Genomic DNA, 22,848 nt, shown 5'->3' on the forward strand with positions numbered 1-22,848 from the left:
GGAAAGGGGGCAACGCCGGTGCGGGGGCCCCGGCCGGCAGCGCGAAGGGCGGCTCGAGGTTTCCCAGCGCCGCTCTCCGGGGTCGGTTCATTACGGCGTGTTTAAGCCGCTCCTGAATGACTATCTATCCCTGCATGCAGATGAAATGATCTCACGCTTGCTTTCCGAGTAATGACCCAAATTAAGAGAGAAAACACAGACCCTTCAAACCGCATTACATTAATCTAATCACTCCCAGCAGGCCTCAGAAACTCTTTTTGATCAGAATATGGATAATCAAGCACTTGGATTACACTAACTATTCCCTTCTCATCTCCTCCCCTCCCTCACTTTTAATATGCAAGTGTCTATTCCGGCCACGTCGTTAGGAACAATATTATTCTAGCGGAGAAAGGAGATTGAGCCGGCCGTGCGTGTGCGTGCTGCTCGGGCCGGGCTTGCCAATGAAGAGGGGAACGAGCGAGGCACCGAAATGCCTGGAGACGGCGTAATGGGGAATTCACCTTTCTCCCCTTAATTGAGTGGTTAAATGGTGGGAGGAGAGGACGAGCACAGCTCGCCGCCGAGCGCAGGAACGGGAGGCGACCCCTCGCTCCGGCTTTCTGGATTCATTATTCGGCTGCGATGCTCCGCGCTCCCCGAGGAGCGGGCGGTGGGCTGGGGCCGGGGGGCTCACAGGCCCCGTGCTCCCGCTCGAGGGACGGGGGCGGTTTCAGAGTTTCTTGTGGTTGGCATTTTTACGTCTTGGATGCTTTGGGCCGGGTGAGGAGCGGGAAAGGATGCCCAGTGACCCTGACAGCGGGGAAAGATCGTGCCAGAATTCGTTAAAAGATTTTGGGAGAGTTTTAGGTTAAAAAAAAAATAAAAAAAAAAAAAAAAAAAAAGCAACCCCCGTCACCGTAAGTCACCGCTCTGGGAAACCTTGTGGGGTGAAGCGTCCCTCAAGCGAAGGGGCTGCAGCTCAACCCCTCGCAGGCACCGGTCGCGGCTGCAAACCGCCAGCCGAGCCCGGCTCTCCCGCCGCCACAGACGGGGCAGGACAGCCCACGGGCCAGGGGCAGCGGGAAGGGGACAGACACCCACCCCACCCCCCTTTCCCCAGGGACACTGTTGCCGGGGAAGGCCACGGCAGGACGAGGTCGCGGAGGAGGGGAGCGGGGCGCGGAGGCGAGCGGCGTGTCCAGCGCAGCCCGCGGAGCCGGTCCCGCTGCCAGGTCCGGGGGAAGCGGCGCTTCCTCCGCACCTCGGGCGCCGGGAAGAGGTCCGGGCTGCCAGCCGGGTGCCGAAAGCGGGAGCCAGGCGCGGCTGCGGGCCCCACAGACAGCGCGCAGGCTGCTTCCCCAGCCCTCCTGATGGGTGAGAGCGGGGCGAAACCTGCTCCCGGGAAGGGAATTAGGGAAGCGTGTTCTTTTCGCTTTTTTTTTTTTTTTTTTTAAATATAAAAAAGCGACGTTGTTTACAGAGCCGTCTGTGAGCGGGGGAGCGGCATCCTCGGGGCACCCTGAAGGGCCGCGCCGGCCGCCGCTGGGTGGGTTTGGTCACCTCGCCCCTCCTGGGGGGGCGGCGGGCAGCCCACCCCGGGCCGAGTGTCTCTCCGGCTTCCCCCCCCCCGACCTCGGAGGCACTGGGAAGGGGCCACCGCAGCGCGCTCGCCGCCGGCCGGCCCCCCCCCCCCGGCTCCCCCCCCGGGATCTCACCCGGATCCCGGCACACACAAGCCGCAGATCGCGGGGGAGGGGCGGCTCTTGTCAGACACACACACACGCCAGAGACTCCAATTATCTTCTCCCTCACAAGATGTTTCTGCTGTCCACGACTGCTCACACTTCGGCACTCTTGCCAGCAAGCCTCAATAATAACACAAAACCCGCACAAAAAAAAAAAAAAAACAAAAAAACCCAACCACCAACCCTCTCCCGGCGCCGCAGCCGCGCACACAACAGATTGAGCGGTGCCGGTGCCTCGGGGGTGGGGGTATGGGGGGGGTTAGAGGTGCCTCCGCGCAGAAAGCGACGTGCCAGCGCCACCGGGCTTCCCCCCTCGGCCCGGCCCGGCCCGGAGCCTGGCCGGGACCAGGCGGCACCCAGGTGCGTCCCGGCGGGGCCCGGCATCGCGCCGGGCACCGGGAAGCGAACAACCTAAAGGCAGCTGCGTTGCCCTTTTCCCTGCACTCCGCTCTCCAAACGTCTGAGCAACCAGTTTGCTGCTAGAAACATGTTAATTGCCAACGGAGCTCATTAAGGCATGCACATGCAAAACACAGCGAGGGAGATTAAATGGACAAAAGCGCAATAATGAACTGTCAACAATCGGACCCATCTACACGACCAGGAGCACTCAAGAATGAGGCATTTAGAGGCAACAAAGGATTGTCTGGGACAGGAAGAAAGGACGACCTAGACTTTTGTTTAGTCAACACAATTGATTACAAATGAGAGATTAACAGGATAGCTTCAGAGTTTTTTTGAAGGAGGCAGAAGAGAAAAGTCCAATTAAGTGCACCGAATGTTAACTACATTGATTTCCACGGCCAGCCCTAGAGAAATTCTCATTAAACCATCCCTGGCGATCCCTTTTGGAAAGTAATTTGTCTCCCTGATGGAGCAGAGAAAGGGAGCCGTGTAAAGAGAAAGAAGCGCTAGTTCTTGGCACAATGAGCTTAGGAGACACACTGGAAAGAGCCAAAGGGGGAGTTAATGAGCATCTGACAAGCCGCTTGGACCCGGGCCTGGAGAGCAGCGATGAAAAGATGGAATTGGCCAACAACTATTCTTTATATCAAACATAAAAAGGCCAATCTGAAACAGGGCTGCTCAAAGCTGGTGGGGAAGAAAAGAAAGGCCCCCACTGGGGGGTGGAGTGGAGGGCTCAACTGCCCCATTGGGACGGGGAAAAAAAAAAAAAAAAAAAAAAAATCACTGGCATGTCCCTCTCTCCCGAGCGAGCGGAGCTGCCGGACCTCGGCACCACCCCGGGACGGGCACGGCCGAGGGGGCCCGGCAGCCCCGCCGCAGCCACCCCCAGCCCGGAGGCGTTTGCACAGCCAGCGCCCCCCCCCCCCCCCCCCGAGAAAGGGGACCCCACGCCAGCCGAGCTGGGTAGGGTTATAAGAGGTTATCCAGAGAGGCAGATCACCGGTCAGCCCAAATCACGGCGGCCTGGCCCTCCCCAGCAGGCAGCACCGCCCTGAAACCCGCCTTGCTCCTCCCCGGGGTTGCATTCGCCCGACCTCCCCCCCCCCGGGAGACCGGGCACCGCGGAGCGCCGCGCAGGGCAACGCGCCTCCGCTCCGCTCGTGTAGACGCGGCTCGCTCGGAGGCTCTTAAATCAGATTAGAGCTCGTTAATAACAATTTTGGCTTAAGTCTGTATTGACTTAGGTTTAGGAATGGCTTAGCACTTTCGCTTAAGTCAACACTACGGCTAAATTGACACATGCCTTTCCCAACCCGCCGGGTCCCCGCGGATGCCCAGGTGCCCGCAGGACTTGTCCTTCTCCCCCTTTAAGCCGTTTTCCGGAAGTATTTGCATTATTTTAAAGCGAGCCCGCCGGGCCTCGAACGTGCCAGCCCGCCCCCGCGTGTGGCCCACGAGGGGTCCCCCCCACAGAGGGGCTTCGCGGCCCCCGCCACCTCCCAGGCTCGGGGCATCGTTGTCCTTCGGGCCCTCGCCTTTTTCACCGCCCAGCCCCTGCGGCCCTTCCCCAACCCCCAACGGCGCGGCCCGTACCCACTCCCTAACACCTTTTTCCTTCCCCACCTCTCTCCTCAGGCCCCCTCCACCCCTTCAGATTTGGACCCCGGACACCCGGGGAGAGAGAGAGCCGGGGCTGCGCTCCCACCCGCGCCCAAGCTCCACAGAGAGAGGACGGGGACGGAGGCAGCCGCCCCCACAGCCAAAGGGGAAGGCACGGTGGGTCCCGGCGCAGGCATCGCCCTTCGGCCAGCACTGAGAGCCCACCGCAGTGCCCTCCGGCAGCAGCCACGGCGAGGGCTGCCAGCTCCCCGGCCATGTTTGACCCCTCAGGAGCAGCCACATGCGGACGGGACAGCGAGGGGCAGGTAGGCCCTGGGGCTGTCAGAGGGGACGGGCGCCCCTTTCCCCCGGGCTGGGAGGGGGGCTGCAGTGCTGGTGGGGGGCTGCTTAGTGCTACGCTCACCCCACGCCCTTCCTCTCCCGAGGACTCCTGCGGGAGGACCTTGCACCATGGCCAGCTTTGCCCCAAACCATTCACCTTCCTACCCCCCCCCCCTTCCTCCCCCCCCCCCCCCCCCCCCCCCCCCTTGCTGCCACCCTCCCTACCTTCTCCAGAGCCACCAGCCCTGCTGCCCTCCTGCAGGCACAGCGCACCCGGCACCATCCCCATGGGTCCTTGATAAAGACACATGAAGAAGGGGAAAAAGCTCTCACCAGCTCACTTCTGCTGTCCTCCCTGACTTTCCAGGCGACCCTTCCCCACCTTTTAACCCCTCCCGGTCCACTCTCACCTCTAACCCTGCCTAGGCTAAAACCCCAGGCTCACGTTATTCGTATTTATCTCATTTATCTCTTGTAATTGCTTAATTGATTGAATTATGGAAAGGTGAGCCCAACACGTGCCCTCAGTTAAAAAAAGGGAGGGGCATATGGACTTCTGTGCTCTCCATTTTAGGGCAGGCTACTTTTCCCTGTCAGGTGTGGAGGCTGTGGCCGGGCCGTGCGGCTCAGCCCGCAGGGACCCCCCCCTCCCCCGGGCAGGGTCACCAAGAGCCGCGGCTCCCCTCTGCTCCCTCCTGCCCCTCGGCTGACGGAGCACAAACAGCCTTTCAGCGCGGGTACTGAAAGTCACCGGTGCTCTTAAAATCCGTAAAATCTGCTTTAAAGTGACTCCTGTAAGAGCATGTTTAGTCATGGAAAAGCCTTGTCGTCCCCAGCGAGGACAAAGTTCTGTCAGACACGGAGCGCAGAAGAAGGGTCTGCTCCCAGAGTTCTGAGTTCATAAGCCCGAAACAACACAAAACTTGACTCTTCCTACAAATATTTGCATCTTTGCCGTCTTCCGCCTTCGCAGAAGACGCAGGCTGATGACTAACTTTAAAAGCGATCCGGTCCGGGGGCAGGACTGCTTCCAGCCGATGGGGCAGGGACCGGGCACCTCGCCGGACCCGCAGCGCTGCGGCATAGGGCAGCACCGCGGCTTCGCCTCTCCCGGCTCCTCGCCGAGCCTTTCGGAGCACCCCCGGCCCCCTCCGGGCCGCCCTAGCCCGCCGACGATGCAAACGAACGGGGCCACAGCCGTGGTTAGGAGGGCACTGCCCCGGCAGCTGGGGGGGGGGGGCTGCAGCCCCAGCCCCCCGCGCTGCTCCGCCAGCGGCGGTCCGGGACCAAAACCCTCGCCCAGACACAACGGGGTTGGGCGCTTTGAACCCCTGGAAGACCGAGGCCGCGTGAGCCAAACACTGTCTCCCCAAATCAGCGCCGCTGCCTCCCCGCGAAGGGCTCGGTCGTCCTTCGAAGGGCTCAGGCGTTTAAATCGCGCAGAGAGCACCCGAGACCTCCTGCCATCGCGTTCCCAAAGTCCCGCTAACTGTCTGATACTCCTTCTACTGTCTTCCTCACTGCTGCCAGTTGCCAAGATATTTCACATAAATAGAAGCTTTCTGATTTATAATCAGCCTCTTCCTTCTGATTCATTATGTTAATGAATTGAGATATTACCAACATTGGATTATCGCACCACTGAATGAATCCAGCAAAAGAAAGCTGATTATAGAGGAAAAAGCCAAGTGTACCCGGAAACTTAATAAAAAGAAACGACCGAGAAACAGTGCAAAGCGGCTGCAGTTGTTTAAGCTCACTCTAAACACCGTTCACAGATGACGGGGGGACGCGACGGTTTCGTTCACGTACACGAACCTTTCCCCCACGGATTTACGGATATGCTTTCCACCGTTACGGTTATTATTACGAACGTTTCCAAGGAATCAAACCCGCTGCCCAGAGCTTCCCTGGCAATCTCGGCGCCGTTAAGTGAGAGAGGACACGCACACGGTGCCTCTCGTTCCCTTTCTCAGCGCCCCGTTCCTGGCGATGCGCAGCCCCGGAACGACGGACCGCCGCCCGGCTGCCCTCCCATCAGACCTTCCCCGCGTCCAGGGCTCTCTCATTTCCCACTAGGAAACGACAGAGAAATGCTCTTCCCCCCCCCCCCGCTTTCTCCCTTTCACCCAGCCGCTTGGCTTGGGCTTTCCTCACTCGGCTCGGCGCAGCCCAAGCCCCCGGGCAGGCTCCGCAAAGCCCGGGAGCGGAGGGGAGCGCAGCCGCGGCCAGCTGTGGGGGCAGCGCGCAGGTTAGATCGCGCTTAACAAAGCTGCAAGGCATGGGGTTCGCTTAAGCAAATTATCCTCCGGAAGCTTTTATTGAGCAACAGTTAGAGCACCGTGAATGAAGCTATTGGGAACACATACAAACTAACTGGGTGAAGAAATGCAAGTCTGGAAACCAAAATTACGTTTCCCGACACCGCTGTGAGGCAGGTACTAATTTGCTGCGGCTTCAAGCTATGTAATTAGTCAAGGAGACTGTAATTTACCTACAGGACGGCAAAATTTTCCTTTTATTAATTTGCAATATATTTGTAAAATAATCTTACGGCAGCTGGCTCTGCTTGAATCTGTTTCAAAAGTGTGATGTAAATACCGTCTCACACTATTTTGTTGCCTATTAGGGCTTTCTGGTAGGTGATACGACTGAGAGTAAGGAGAAAGAACACCACACATTTATTTTTAAGATCATCATCACTAGTGATAAAACTTATGGGAAGAAGTGAGCATACTTCCTATCCGTATGCGTTAAAAACAAACGTATGCAAAGTAACTCAAATGAAAAAGATACAACTGGAAGGCTACGAACACGGTGTATTTTCAAGAGCTGTTTCAGCTGTGTTTAAAAGGAGTAGCAAGTTCCCAAATTAAATCACCCTATTTATGGCAAAGACAAAGAGCTTCACACAGCAGGAAGATGCACTAAAGAGCTGTTTTTTCCCCCCACCTGTCTCCTTTGCAAGAGTTCAAGTATTTCCATCCCTATCTTGCTAGTAACCATGTATCTGAAGTAATTTAGCACACAGTTATTGTGAAACAATAGAAAGAGTGCAAATAATCGATCTGGGATTCATTACATTTGGATTTTTCAGCAGTAAACTTCCGAGATTCTTATCTTCACTCAGCAGATTAATATTTCAGAACAACATCAGAGGAAAACTGAGGTAAAAAACCACCACACCTAAGCAAAGTATTTATCACTGGCGTACTCGCTGTCCACACACTTGGCTACAGCAAGCACCAATTTACATCCAACTCATACATGCAATATAACACTGAAATCCAAGAGGCCGTGACTACAGGATCAAACCTTTATTTCAAATGTAACATATTCTATTCGTGGATTATAATCCTTGAGCAAACAGAATATTACAGTAATGAAGACCTTAGCATTACAAATATGTTAAAACAGCTTGCATTTTGGGTGATATTTAAGGTCAAGTTGTATCTGAACACAATTATTAAAATATTATGAAAATTACCATTATGGCATAAATAATGTTTTCTTTCAGATGTAACCTCTAAAAGTACATTCCATTTCAAATTTTGTTTTCTTATTTTTCAGTACCAACAAGCTCAAACTGAGCATCTACATCACTGACCTGCTCTATGTGAATGAAAAAGACAGAAATGAAGAACTATATGCTCAGCCTAAAATCTAGCTCCCAACTTCTATTGAAAACATGACCCTGAACAAATACAGTCAAGAGGATACCATAGTAAGTGTCAAATAACATGTCTAAACCATCTTATTATTTTGTATTTACCCTCAAATGAAATTAATAGGCTCCAGAAAGATTCTGCGGAGTAAGAAATTTCTTATCCTAGGGAAAACTAACATGCCTTCTGCTACTGCCCCCACAGCCAGAATAACTGAGAAAGTAAAAAGCTCGGGAATGTGATGGTAGAGGTGACAAGATGGATGAACAGGCTGTGCTCCTGGGTTAGTACTGTGGTTACTCATCTGTGCATAAACCTAAAAAAGGATGATTAATTATTTCTTCTTGCAAGATACTCAAAGATTAATTTACAAACAGGCAAAACCTTTGGTTTTCCTTACCGCTCTTCTCTCAGTTGCCTTCCCCCACCCACCAGAAAAGGACAAGAGGCAACAGGCTCTTAGGACCATTGCAGTTTATGTATACATAAATTTTAACACAAAAGGGTGAGGAGCGAGTCAAGAATGCAGACTAATGGGCTGTCTTCTGAAGGGGGGGGGGAATTACATAAGATATACATAATGTAATATATATAAAATATATATTTTATATTTATATATAGATATGAAAGCTTGGGATAAGGTGGGGTATAACTACATAGAATCAATATATGTGAAGTAACAGCCTTGACTTGGTGAAGAATACCCATTCAAGATCTCGTTTAAAGCTGATATTAAACCGTATCTGTACCAATCAGTTTTGGGGATTTTTAAAATTTTCTTTTAAACACACTTCAGTTTAACTAACATTTGCTTTCTCAAATTTGTATCTATAGATAGGCAAGTGGCAAGCTAGGAGATGCCATATAATATGTTCCCTGCCACTGCTTGTCCCAAGGTCTGTGCCAAATCAGGAAACACGCGCTCCTGTACCTTAAAAGCCCTGCTGCGTGCCTTCCTGCCCCTACTGCTGTGCTGTTTCAGTCTCATATGCAAGTGCATTTATTCATATCAGACCACAAGCCAACATGAAGGCCCTTGTCTCTGAGAGCAGTCACCTATACACATTCCTGCTTTAAATGTTTCTCTTCGTTTTTTCCTTTTCTGGACACGTTCCTATATAGTTTTCCATGCCCTAGTTGTCCTATTGCTTCTAAAGCTATGCTGCAGGAAAAAAAAAAAAAAGTAATTTCCTTCTCTGAAAAGAAGATAATTTCATTTTAATCTCTTTGCCCAGTAACAACAACAAAATAATCAGAAACACAGTATCTGAGCAGTTAACTGCAGCACAAAAAGTACGCTAACACTGCTTGCAGGTGCCTTTCACAGCACTACTACAAAATCCTCACCCATCCAGCTGCCATGCCCTCATAGTCCACACACTTCACTTTCTTTCCACGGGAAATCAAAAGGGACAAGGAGATAGTGAGCATCTGCATTGTGTCCCAGTGTTTAGGCGGAGTCCAAAGAGATAAAGACCCAGATTATTCACACGTATAAAGTACTTAGGGGCCCAGATTTTAGTTTAAGTGATTTCCCTTTGGATGCAAAGACCACGATGAATCCTAGTCTTTGTTAGCAACTAACTGCTCACCCGTCCCTTCATTCTGGACATCATGTGTAATAGCTTTTCCCTTCTTGTCTGCTCAACTGGTTCCAATTATTTGCTTTTTAAATGTGAGCTCTACAATTCTAAGATCCATACACGTTCCCGCTAAATGAGATTGAGAACCACATTGTGATCTTACAGAAGAAAATATTACCAAGTTGTCTTTGTGACAGAACACTGAGTAGGTATAAAATTGCAATGGTCTCTATGCCAGTTTTTTTTTTTTTTAAGCTCTTTGCTTGTAAGATGAAAGCCTAATTTGATATTTTTGTAGTTATATAACAGTTCTAATATTTTGTGACATTTTGTATTGTGACACTATAGATGAAATTGTCATCGGACTGACACCCTTTACTGTTTATTCCTTAATTACAACTGTTAACAACACTGCAGAGAAGCGTGCTAATCTGCCATCACATATTATGAAAACAACGTTATTGTTACAAACACCAACACCCACTCAACAGGATATTTCTAAGATGGCAGTTTCTGTAAAAACTTATCAGTTTAATGGACACTTCAATAGGAAAAGTTTTAAATGAACTCTTAATATTCCCATTGAAAACATACAACAATTTTATACCGCAGCTTAGGTTTTGAGTTTGTGTCAGTGATTCTTCATGCTACATAGAGATATAAATTTTTTTTAATACTAGGTGTATCTCTATGTAGCATGGAGATGCATAGATCAGTTCACTAGTAGCCTAGCAAAATTTGTAATAATTACATTTTCGTATCCTCAAACACTGGCAGAGGTAAAATTTTCTTCTCCTACTCTCAGGACGGGGGTGGAAGTATGTTGTTGCATATGAGATTAAATTTTAACAATACATTGGCTCAAGTCCAGGTTCTTAATTTAAAAAAAAAATAAAATTTTTTTCTAAGCTTCCTTTGCTTAGGAAGGATTAAATTTCTGCAGGGCAAGTCACACACCTGGAAGGATCTTCCACTGAACTGATATTTCAAAAAGCACTGCACTACAACAGTGAAATTTTCATACTGAGTTAGCCCACTGTACAAACAAAAATCACTGATACTTCACCTCTGTAGGAGGAAGCTGAGGAGCTGTTCAATGGCTGAAAATGAAAACATTATCTCAACTTCTATATATGCTTGGTTCTCAGACAGCCACTGCCAGCTACCTTTCAGTTTGCTGCTTTCAAACTTTTCATGCCTAAGCAAAAGTTCTCACTTGTAGATTATGTTAACAGAAAGAAAATACCATTAAGAGCAGCCTAGAAGTAGCAAAAAACCCTAGAGATTTGTTTACTTTTTCTTGTCTTTACCCACCCATTCAACAGGAAATATAAAGTAGGCAGCAGGAGGTTGGGAAAAGAAGCAGTGGTTACTGGAGTGAGGTGTAAAAGCAGTGAAAGTGGCAATGACAAAACTCAAGGAAAATAAGATGCAGAAATTCAAGGTGTTCCTTCTACAACTGCTCTCATGATGGTTTTCAGACAGATTCCTGGTGCTAAACCAAAGCTACTCTGATACAAACAACCTGCCTTTCCTCTTCACGGTAAATTCCTCCTTTCTCCCTCATCCAGAGAGGCATACAGCACAGATGACTGCAGTGATAATGCATGAATCTGTCTCTACTTATCACACTTATATGTAGATGCAGAGGATTATAAATAACCTAAAACTCTTCTCATACTGAAAAAGCCTTTGTGGGTTTCTATACACCGGTGTTTCTCACTTTTGATCCTAAAAGTCCCTTTGAGGATTGCTTCTCTAATATAGAATAAAGAGTTGTATGCAATGCAACAATGGAAGCAAATTATCCAATATAGTTCATTTACATTGAAATTTAATGGCATGATATTCTGTTGCCTGATCTGGATGATCTTGTCTGCTTAAGCCATAAATTACAAAACAAAGTCAAACTACAGTGTTTATTTTTGTGAATCTTCTTCTGGGTAGTTTATGTTCTGTTTTGTAGTTTTCCTTTTCTTAAAACCAATAGGAACTTCTGCTCTTCCTAAAAGAAACTGCTCCCACTTGGGAAGAGATTCTTTTATTGATGCCCAATAGAGAGTCTGAGAAAGATATAAGAAAAAATCAACTTAATTTCAAAATCTGTGTCAGCCCCTTTAAAAACAATATAGATATGCAATGCATTGTTAAATATTGCCTTATGAGTGAAGCAATTCAGAAAAGAACAACGTACTTACACATGAAATTTCAAATCCCTTGTATGATACAAAATACCAGCCTGGAAAGATTTCATTCTGCAGCATGAACTGTGAAGTGACTGAATGTGCCCTCTTGTGGTAAGCAACAGATTAGTTTAGACCCTCACAGTACCTTTAATAAAATATTTTCCATGATAATAAACTTTTCCAAAAGCAGCTTCTATATTTAAGTATGTACATTAGTGGAATTTCATTTTGAAGTGGAAAAAAAATGTTTAATGTTATAAACAAAAAGTGCTATGTAAATTGGTTACCCTAGAAAAGTTTGCAGTAATGTAGTTCAAAATATTTGAGTAAAATTTTAGACATGATAAATCACTGATGACGTAATTGGCTCCAGTATTTGGATCACAAATAAAAAAAGAAGAAAAAAGCTGTATACTTACCCTGTGGTCTAGGAAGACCACTGTGGATTATCTAACCCTTTCTCTGCATTACCCTGTGCGTCTGAGTAATAAATTTAACTTTTTCTATCTGTGGAATGGACATACCATTCATCATCTTTGTGTTGGTATCCTAAGGATGACTTTGTTGTTTGTAGGAATTTGAAGAAAATGTTAAGTGTCATGTATCCCTTTTTTCCACAAAATAATGTGATCAAAGAGCTGTATTAAGGCAACATTTTAATCCATCTGCCAATGTAAGTATTTTCAGACATTGATGTTCATTCGAAAAAAAGTAATTTTGTAGTAGAAAACATTTATGGTACACATGTATCGAGCCTTTCTTTCTTTACTTGTTTAAGTATATAATGTAGAAGAAGCATACCACAAAACCGAACATCTCCCTGCAGAGTATTAGATTCCTGGCTAATCATTTTGATCCTTACATGTAACTCAGATATAACTATGGCTCTTGCAGATTTACAAAAATATTTTCTTCAACAGATTTACTCAAAGAATCTTTTTTGACAAGCATATGTGCTGTCACACAAAACTACTCCGACTTAGCAAGCTGGGGATCCATTATAGCCATAACTTTCAAAGTATATTAATACAGACACATATATGGCTGAGTGAAATATGCTCAGAAGTGTTTTGGAACAAAGCATGCACAAGAATTTTGTACCATGAAAGAAAGTTTTCTTTTTCACTATTTATAGCACTCTTCTCTAGAATTATAAAAAAGGCTGAAATAGGATCTTCTCCTTCAAATAGTAACTCTCTTCTCTCTAAAATCCAACCACTGCTGCAGAGTGTAGACATCTCTGCAGCCCTAAGCAATTGTTCTCAATTGTCCAATTTGTGTGGACTTTGGTCTGTGTATCGCCAGCAGCTTAACACCTAACACAGGACAGAGGGAGAAGCAGTCCAAAACTGATCCAAACAACTCTAGCGGTGCCTTGAAAGTCCTCGAGGAGTCTAAAACTACTTCTGAACACAGCCAAAATAGGTTCAATATTAGTAGCTTGGCATCTTCCTTAGCATCATTCAAGATGTACAGGCATCTAGGAAAAAATGTACCCTTTTGCCTAAAAATTTCTAAAATAATAATAAAAAAAAAATCACTGAATGGGCATGCTTGGTGTGCACCCTGCAACAGTGATAAGAGTAGGCTATTTACAAAATGCAATGACGGACAAAAACTTTTAACAGTAACCAGAATAAGAAGTGACGCTTCTCATTTAAGTTATAGCCTAAGCATTACAACACTTGCCCAGCAGGTGTGAAACTAATGTACAATACACCTCTCTTCACAGGCTGACAGTGCTAAAATCTATACCTTTCCCCTCCTTTGACAGCACCGTAGCACACCAACTAGTGCGGGACACTCCATGCTACTATGCCTGGGGAAACTAAGCCACCATACAACAAAGAACCCAGAAACCACTGGTGCAAGAAACACAGGTGGGAACCTGACTCGGTGGCCTTGTGGTTAAGATGTTCAGTTTGCAGCAGGGAGAGCTGTGCTCCTATTCCTGTTCCCAGGACTGTTCCTGCCCTCATCATTCATCGCTGCATAATACTGATAAAACACTCTTGAGACTAAGGAACTGAACTTGTTATGTTCTATCAGGATAATATTTAGGTCTCATAGTAACTTGCTGTTCAAAATTTTTAAATAATGTTTTAGGGACTACAGGTGGAAAAGTAAAAATGGAGTGTTCCTGCTGTCGCAGTACTTTTCATAAGATCCCGTACAACCATAGAATAACTCTGAGAAGTGAAAATTTCTCTGTTCATGCTGATAAACTGCTGACCCTGAAACGTAAAGATGGCAATCTGTGGCAAACTGAAAACGGGATGACCATATAAAACAAACTAAATAGCTCTGACATAATAAACACAGTAATCTTCTGATATTCACAATATTCATTTTTATATTTGACTTCATTTTTAAATAGAAGTTTGCATAGATCTGAAAGCTGCTAAATATTTCCACCAGAATGCTCCAGAATCTAGGGACCTTGCCCCAGAATTTAGGTTCAGCTTGCTACACAGTACACAGGCCTTTGGCTATACCAGTCACTGGATTTTAAAATCAATTATTTTCACTTTAAGAACATGCTTCAGGGGGGAAAAAAAGCAAAATATTTGGTAAACAGCAAATGAAAAGACAGAGTTTGAGGACTTACTTCTAACTTAACAGTATCGGGATGTGGAAGTAAATACACTCTTTCTTGCAGCTTTTTTTCTGCTGCTTCTATATCCTAAAACACAGGCAAAGTATATTTTAAAAACAAACACTGGCAATTTTAAAAGGAAAATGCACACTCACATAAAGACATTTCAATTAACTAAATAAACCCATTGCAGCTAAAGAGCATTCAAATAATAACACTGAAGTTCAAGTCTTTCTGTTTAGTCATTCTGAAATCCAACTTGTAAGACTAACATCCTACAGTTTCTAAATATGTTTGCTGTACCTTTTTGATACAAGAATAGATTTCATGACCACATAAGACTGTTGCTGTAAAACACCATTATTCTTCCCAAACACCAGGGTAAATTACAGATAAATTCTGTTCTATAAAACTTAAGAAAATAGAGGGGAACAGAATGGTTTTCTCTGTGCTGCATGAAGACTGAAGTATGGATTCTAGCTACTGTAACTGTAAAGTAACTAGGCAAATTATGTGCAAGATCTTTACTCCTCAAGACAAAGATGACTTGCTAATATGCATGCATAACATGTGCACAAAAATGTAGAGCTGCAGCAAGCTGTTCACCAGACAAACTTGGATGACAATGCACCTCACATAGCTTTCTTACAAAAAAATCAGTATTTGGGTTTCTGCTTGTCCAGTGGATGTGTGCTGGATTCACAAAGGCCTAAATAATTTTTTTAAAAAAGAAACAACCAAAAAACAACAGCAACAAACAAATCAAAACATCCCCCCAAAGTAACTGCCCTCCCCCTTTAAAGTTCTGACCCATTCTTGTGGGCTTAGTTCCATACCCAAACATTGAAGAGATTGAGTGGTGGGCAGATGAAGAGAGACAGAAAGGGACGTGGGAGTGGGGTGTGAAGAAGCCAAAGCTGAACAGAGTGGAGGGGGAAAGAAAGTATAGCAGATGGCAGAGTTGGGAGCAGAGAGCGGGTGTGAAGAGTACAACAGAAAAACTAAATGAGAGAGGAAATTCCCCAAAGGGACTTCCCAAATATTCACCACCACTGCTGCTGAAAAGAAGAGTGAGATTCTGGAGGAGCATATCCACAAGAGAGACCAAACATGATTACTCGTATTGAATAATAGCCAATCTGAATACATCAATAAGTAAACAGTGCTCGACTCAAGTTTCGTTTGAAAAATATGACTCAAATTCAGTAGAGTATGATTAATAAAAGCAAAAAAACAGCCTTACTGTTAGTTGAAGTTCAACTTAGTGATACAGATACACTCAGTTCATTCAATTTACAGTGTTGATCTTATTTTATTCATTAATTCCTTTTACAGCATGACTGTATTCTCTTGTACATAACTACAAACCTAATCCAAGCAGAACTGTTCTCCCTTTTGTACAGCAAAATGCATACCCTTGTAGAAAGCTAAAGGATGTCTGAGAAAGAGCAAACTAAGTCTCAGATTTATCCAAATCCTCAGAAGTAGCACGTGGCTGCCTCTTTTCGGGTGAGAAAAGACTACCATGGGATAAACATAAAGGGGGAATATGAGCAAAGATGGAAGCCACTTGAAGTCACAATGTCAAAATAACAGAGGACAACACAGACTTAAGTAACCTAAGGAAGGAATGTCTCTGTTGCGTGTACTTAGACAGATACACCAAATGCATCTCCTACCAGTATGGCTCAGACCAAGTCTGGAGAAGTTGTCGCCATACTGAAAAGAAGGATCCCTCAGTAATGTTCACTTCGTATTCTTCCACAGGATTCTCCTCCTTTCTGATTCCTTCTTCCTAATTCCTGCGCAAATTTTCACAGGAAGGAAGAGTATCAATCAAGATCATTATTTCTTTATATAACCAGCTAAGTCATTGGAATGTTTATGGTGATAGGAAATGAGTGTCTTTCAGGCAAGAAAGGAGACAGCAGTTGTGCATATATGTTTAGTAGAGAAGGTCACTTTGGCATAGCCTAGATATTGGATGTGTCTTTTTGTTGCTCACCCTAGTTTGTATGTTGTGCAGTCTATTGTCATTCAGAATACCGATTTAATGACAGACAGCGAAAGAAATTTTTGCTGGAAGGTGTAGTATGCTTTAGAAAATAACTGGAACTACCAAAAGATTAGATGGCACTTCTTGTGTGTCTATACAACTGGTAAGCTTTGTATGAAAAAGAAATCCCTGTCATCAATATAAAAATAAATACATCAGCAGTGTAAACTTCTTTGGAAAAAAACAGCAAATCTAGTATGCCACAGTACTGAAAAAAGAGAGCATCTTGCAATGCTTCCCCTAAAACCACAAGGACTGGAACAAAAACAATTCAAGACCCTTCCCCAGAGGTAAAATGGAGTGCATGACACATGCATCACTTTTAGGTGACCAAATTCAGCTGTCACTTATATTGATATCAGTCTGGCAGAATCCCACTTAAATAATTCTAGAATTACATGCCTGTGAAGGAAAGGAAATTTAGTCTAAATTACCTTCCCAACACTAATTACTATACAGCATATTCTTTTATTTCCTATTTCATGTTATAAGCTGTTGCACAGTAATATAAATTTCTAAAACCAAGAAATATTACTGACAAATGTCATAAATTAGATTATAAATGCTAGTCTGGTTTCTGCTTTTATTATGACAATGTTACATAAGTACCAAATGATATAGATGTCCTTAATCTGCAGTCTCCCTCTAAAGACATCAAGGAAAATACTCTGATAATTATGCTAAAATGCTGAACAAGTGTTTATAATGTTAAAATTTCAATTTAAAAAAATGTTTATTTCTTTGCTTCCTACTGATTAGAAAACAAATTAATTTTGAAATGCTTTTCTGTGCATAAATATCAACTAGCACAGAGAAAGAAAAATGTCTTTTGCTATGATCACATACTGAAAACAACTGATTTTGCTTACATGCAGAAAACCAGAAATGCAAATAAAAAAATAACACTTCATCATGTCCATGTATTTTTGAGTAGGCCAAATCAACAACTCTCCACATGGTAACTGTGAAATGTACAGTGCCTGGTATCAGGAACAATATTCTGAAGCTGGCACATTAATCAGTCTTGTTTTCAAGCTTCTCATATATTATTCTGCATAGATTTTTTTTTTCCTGTTTTCTTCTGTTATCAGAAAGCATCTGCAGGAGTGCATGCCTGTTAAAACTAGTATAAAATTAATAGATTTAAACTGATTTATGCTACTTTATCCTGCAACAGAATTTGTTTTGATACATATGTTTTTGCTTTTTTTCCATACAAACACCAACATTTTTGACACTTGAAAGGAACAATTTTGAGGATGTGACAGAAGATGGCAAATATCTGTTTAACTGCAAAAATATTTACACTCTGTATATGTCTGAGCTATTGTTAACATTTCCAATACAAGAAGCTTTCAGCATGCAGAAATATATTCTGCATTTATTATGTTTGCCTATATATATAAAATGAGACTGCATTTATAAAATACAAATAATTTATAAAAAAATATATTTATGAAATAAAAATCTATTATAAAATGTATATCAAAAATGGGAGTCATAATGGCTGAAATTACTAAATCAATGGAGTATGAACTATGGAAAAAATAAACAAACAATCCACTTCTCTCCAGCCTCCCACTGAAGCATGTGAACTTATCTATACCCCATACAGAGGGATTTGATTGCCCCAGCCCAGAATACACCAGTTTACCAGAGTCCAAGTTGAAAAATCTTCCTTGTCACAGAACAGTTAAGAAGGCATCCCTGATTAACTGTTCTGCCTTGTCTGCCAGTCCCTAAATACAACTTCCATTTAAATACAAAGAGGGCCTGCAACAGAATTTTACCCACCTGAAATGTGAACATTTTAAATCTTAACCAGGCTCTGCATGAAGAAACAAAAAATTTTTGGTGACGCTAATTAATCTTGTAATTTTCTAGAGTAAAACTTACTGTTTCAATAAACACAATACAGGCAACATGGACCCTTAATAAGTAAGAGTTTAAAGAAAATGCACAAGAGGTACAGTTTTCTGCTGTTTCCTGAATGACAGACAAACATTTTTCAAATGCATGCTCATGTCAGTGGTCAAGTGCAATCTCTTCAAACTCAGATGCCTAAGCTACGGGTTCCAGAAGAGGTTTTAGCATTCCAGTCCCTGCCATCAAACCTAGACCTTTTTAGTTGCCCATTCTCAAACGTCTGCTGAATTTACCTAGGAAACACAAATCTTACCTAAATATGACAACAGCTATGTAGAACAGGTATTAACATTATTAACAGTACCACCACTAGGAAGAGCCAGAAACACCAAACACTGCTTTTATAGACTTGCAAGTAAGATTCCTGAAGTCATTCTACACCTCTTTAAAGAAAAACATTAAAGTGAGAACTTTTTCCACAACTTCACACAACCACAGCGGGAGAATAGTTCCTACCCTGGGCTAAAAGCATTAAAGGCTGGTCAGCCCCTATTTCCAAACATACCTCCGTATCTTGAATCAAAGTGTAGAGGTGCTGTGAGTCTTGTCAGACTCTTAAGTTCTCTTAGGCAGACATGTAATACCATGTGTTGCATCTCTACATGTACTTCAAAAAAAAAAAAAAGATAGTAGCAGCTGCCACCATGAGGCTCATATAAGAAGGGCATGGGAAACAGGTAGTGATGCCATCAGATAATAAAGACTTGTCATTTAATACTTTTGGTCAAGTTCCAGAAGAGGGAACTGTATATAGGAGAATTCAAATGATAACTATAGAGCAAACACTTTTTTTTAATTCTCTAAGCTACATAACCATGACATTTCAATGCGGTTCCTGGTAGTTGCAGAAACTTACATTTAAAAGTGCTGCATTCCTTTTATGAGCTGCATCAGCTGCTTGAGTTTGCCATGTCTTTTTAGTCTTTTTGTCTCCTAGATAAGTCTCCATCTGCTGTAGCAGCTCTGATCTCTGAGACAGTCTACAAAGGAAAACATTTTGCTAAGTGGGTAGAACATTTTGCTCAGGAGCTAGAAAATAACCTTTTTACCTTACCCAGTTTTCTCAAAACTATGGGGCTAATTAAGCCGGCTGTAGGGTGGGTGTGCTGGGGGAGGGAAAAGGTACAGGCAGACACCACCTGCTGTGCTTGTATGAAGCTGTAACATTGCAACCAGCAGTCCTCATAAGCTAAAGTGCTTGGAAGCACTGCATCTCCCAGAACAGGAAAGACAGGGTGGGTTGGGGTGACTTGATCAGTGCTACTCTTGCTCATTGGCAAGTACTAGTTGTTACAAGAAAAGCACATTTTTCTGAATCATTACTGTATTTGCTTCACAATCTGAGTTTACAGGGGAACAAAGAAGTAGTTCTATAATTGAGGCGTAGAGTGAGCGAATCCAATTACCTTCCCCAAACAGGAATTTAACGGTGACAATGGTTAACAATGGAGATCTTAAACCAGGACCACCATTGGAAGTGAAAAACCTCATCAACCTAAATACCCTTAGCGGCAAGCGAATTCCAATAGTTCATGAAGGAAGAGTGCCACCTCCTGGAACACCAACCCCTTGCTCAAATACCACTTGCGCTCTGTACAGAGCTCAGATTCACTGTTCACAGGATGGTCATGTGCAGTGAGGGAGGTCTCGCAAGACCACAACACAAACTGCTGTGAGGCAGGCCACAGCACCGAAACAATTACTTACATCTCTTCATGTCTTCTAGCAAGGTGAACTTCCTGAGCCAAATAGGATGACATTTTCAGTTGTTTGCCCCAGTTTCATCACTCTACAAAAGGAAAACCAAGTGAAATTAAAGTCTTCCAAAGACATACATGAACATACACTTTTCAGTATTAAACAATTCCATGTTAAAAAGTTGCACACATGGTATTTATATACCAGCTATCTATGCAAAACCTGCCGCAAGACATTGTTACATTGTGCTTTGAACACATGCACACTACTAATGTTCACAGTATGTTTTGGGAAAATCTTACTACATTCTAATCATTCACGAGAACTAGAATTTGACTTTCAAGTTTCAGATTTAGCATTAAGTTTTCTCAAGTTTCAGCTGAGAACTGAACACGCAAACTACATGCTTGCATAATTTGTGTATTACTGTTCACATTAGTGATTTCCGGCTTTTGTCATGTTACTCTGAACACAAAGTTGTACTTGTAAACATCATTTATAACTACCTCTCACAGACACAGTGCCCTGTTCACAGCAATCTATGTTTAAGTACAGGCATGATTAAACTAAGTAACTTAAGCTACTAAACCAGTTTAATTTTTGAGTGCTTGAAAAATTAAGTGAAAATTTCTTGAGCTCAGCTCTCCAGTACTGTAACACAGTACATGATGGAATACACAGCTTAAATTGTTTACTTCTTACCACTTTTTTTTTTTTTTTTTTGAGATATGAAGGAAATCAACTGCCCACTGCATGCAAATCAAGATCTTACAGCACTTTTCAGAGGGCTGGAAGTGTTTTACAGTCTAATATTTTTTCCCCTCAGAGGTGACTGCACTGTTGTCACATTAAGTAAAATTAAACAAAAGAACCTACTACATGTTCACAGTGTTGCAAGGTGGGAGAACAAAAAGATCTCATCAACCTGAGAAGATCAGGATAGGCCTGCTGTCTCTCAAGAGATTCACACATAACTTTGAAGCAAGTTATTTACGTGTGCACTCTTAACTTCAGCAGAGCCCATTTTCTAGGGACGCATGTTTCCCCACGCTCTGAAAAACACTTCCACGCAACTGGGCTACTGCTAACGCTTCCCCTTCGTTTAATAAGGAGCACGTCCCCTCTGCGCTCTTCCCCTCGGCCACAGAACTTCATGCTCTCTGCGACACCTCTGCTCACCCGGCAACGGGAGAAACTGAGGCCCGGGGAGCGCAGCCGCCCGCACCTCTTTTCTTTAGGGGAGCCTAGCTGACAAACAGCGGCAATAAAGCAGCACTCAGTGCGAGCACCCTCCGCCCGCAGCACCGCGGGGCAAGCGCCCCACACGCGGCCTCCCTGGGCGGCTGCCAAGGCGTGAGGCGAGCCGGGCCGGGCCGGGCCGCTGCAGGCAGGGCCCCCCCGGGAGACGCAACGCTCACCCCCGTCTCGTCAGAAGCCCGAGGGGCGGCAGGAGGCAGCGGGGGGGAGCGCTGCCCCGTCAGGCCGGCACCCCTCGAAAAGGCGGGAGCGAACCGGCCGCCGCCGGCGGCGCGCGCGAAGGGGCACCCAGGAGCCGCCCTTAGCCCTACCATTGGGAGGGGGGGGGGGGGGGATCCACGAGCCCGCCGGAATGTACCATTCTGTAGGAATGAGGGAGGAGAAGGCAGGAAACAAAGTAAATAAGTACGGAGACCTAGTTTACCTTTAGCCTCGCCGGCTTCGAAAAGGAAAGCAACCACCCACCATGGTCTCCGCGACGCCTTTACCTCCCCCCCCCCGCTGCCATGGAGACGGCCGGAAAGGTGGAGCCTAGCCGCAGGCGCTGATTGGCCCCGTCGCGCCTCGGTAGGCGGAATCAGGCGAGGTCGAGATCCGCCTTTGACACCTCGATTGGAGGAGCCAGAGACCAATCATTGCTGGCGGGCGGGCCGCGGCGGGAGGGCGGTCTCGTGCAGTGACCGTTACGCCTGAGGGGCGGTGGCGGGCAATGGCGGGGGGTCGGGCAGCGCTTCAGGCACTGTCCGCGGTGAAACCCATCGCCTGAGCCACCCCCTTCCCCTACGCACAGGCACGGCAGACTTGGCAATAGTTTGGACAAACTTTTTAGGCTTTGCAGCCCAAATGACACCGAGGAAGAATGAACCCGCTCCCAGTGAGGTTGAGGTGTTGCTGAGGGTTAGCATTGCCTGTTATCGTTCCTTCCAGAGACCGCTCGCCCCCATGCCTTCGTGTTCTCTAGTGAGGTGGACTTACATTTGAAGCCAGTCGTTACTTTCCTGCACAAAGCACAGTATTCCGTTTTGGCACGGGAAGTGCGCTGTGAATGCCAGCCAGGTTCTTTCTCCGCATGCGTTTACCAAACCCTGCGGTGTGATCTTGCCCTCTGTAAAATAGAGAGCTGAACTTCTTCCAGGCCTCAAAGCTGAGGAGTTACTGAGGCTGACTCTTGCCCTTTATAGTCAAACTTTCATCAAAATGTCCTTTTAAAAATGCACAATCCACTTTTTTTGTGAATGTTTTGTCCTTCGCAGAAAACATAAACCAAACAATTCTAAGCCAAATACAGCTGAAAGTTCATATTTCTTATTTTTTTTTCATTGTTGCCTGATAGATTTATGCACATTTACAGCTGCAGGTGATTTCTAAAAACTGCTCTGAAAGAGCTTGTCTTCCCTGTTTTCTTTCTAAACATTCTCTGATCCTAGTGTTGAAGATGTCTCATCATGAGCCTTTCTTACTGCTGATCAGAAGTTTCTTCTTGTGATTCTTCAGCTGTTTTCTAATTTTTTTCCATTCTCTGATTTTATATTTCTGCAACAAACTCATATTAATTCTTTTCATGACATATAATTAAAGTGCTTTAATAGACTTGTCAACTTACCCCCACTTATTGCAGCAGTCAGGATAAATAGTACTTAAAATCTTATTTTTAATTTTTTTTACCATTTTGATTTAAAGACAAGACTTTCCAATAAATGATACAGAGAAATAGGAGTCTGTCCTCATTTCTAATGGTGTGAAAAGCTAATGGTTACGGTCTCACTAAATTTAACAGAAAGCCTAAGTGTTTTGCATATTCTACT

The 22,848-nt window shown here is 44.9% G+C and overlaps 1 protein-coding gene across 1 annotated transcript; it reads right to left on the bottom strand.

Annotated features, from left to right (window-relative positions):
• Positions 1 to 10,241: 10,241 nt before the first annotated feature.
• On the bottom strand, positions 10,242 to 21,554 carry LOC104833956 (chromosome unknown open reading frame, human C3orf14). Its single transcript, XM_010571005.1, has 5 exons — positions 21,468 to 21,554; positions 19,796 to 19,877; positions 18,945 to 19,068; positions 14,119 to 14,193; positions 10,242 to 11,387 (listed from the first exon to the last, which is right to left on the bottom strand). Exons 2-5 carry the CDS (start codon positions 19,846 to 19,848, stop codon positions 11,244 to 11,246), a joined length of 396 nt encoding a protein of 131 aa, XP_010569307.1. The 5' UTR covers positions 19,849 to 19,877; positions 21,468 to 21,554; the 3' UTR covers positions 10,242 to 11,243.
• Positions 21,555 to 22,848: the final 1,294 nt, after the last annotated feature.

Source organism: Haliaeetus leucocephalus, unplaced genomic scaffold (genome assembly GCF_000737465.1).
Source record: "Haliaeetus leucocephalus isolate CR32 unplaced genomic scaffold, Haliaeetus_leucocephalus-4.0 Scaffold2, whole genome shotgun sequence".
In the NCBI taxonomy this organism is placed as follows: domain Eukaryota; kingdom Metazoa; phylum Chordata; class Aves; order Accipitriformes; family Accipitridae; genus Haliaeetus; species Haliaeetus leucocephalus.

Excerpts from the sequence above, each read along its gene's own strand:
- LOC104833956 (XM_010571005.1), bottom strand. The coding sequence starts at position 19,848 with ATGTCATCCTATTTGGCTCAGGAAGTTCACCTTGCTAGAAGACATGAA. Across the intron at positions 19,069-19,795 it reads GCTAGAAGACATGAAGAGAT|ACTGTCTCAGAGATCAGAGC; the intron begins GTAAGTAATTGT and ends TTTCCTTTGTAG. Across the intron at positions 11,388-14,118 it reads CCGATACTGTTAAGTTAGAA|ACTCTCTATTGGGCATCAAT; the intron begins GTAAGTCCTCAA and ends TATCTTTCTCAG.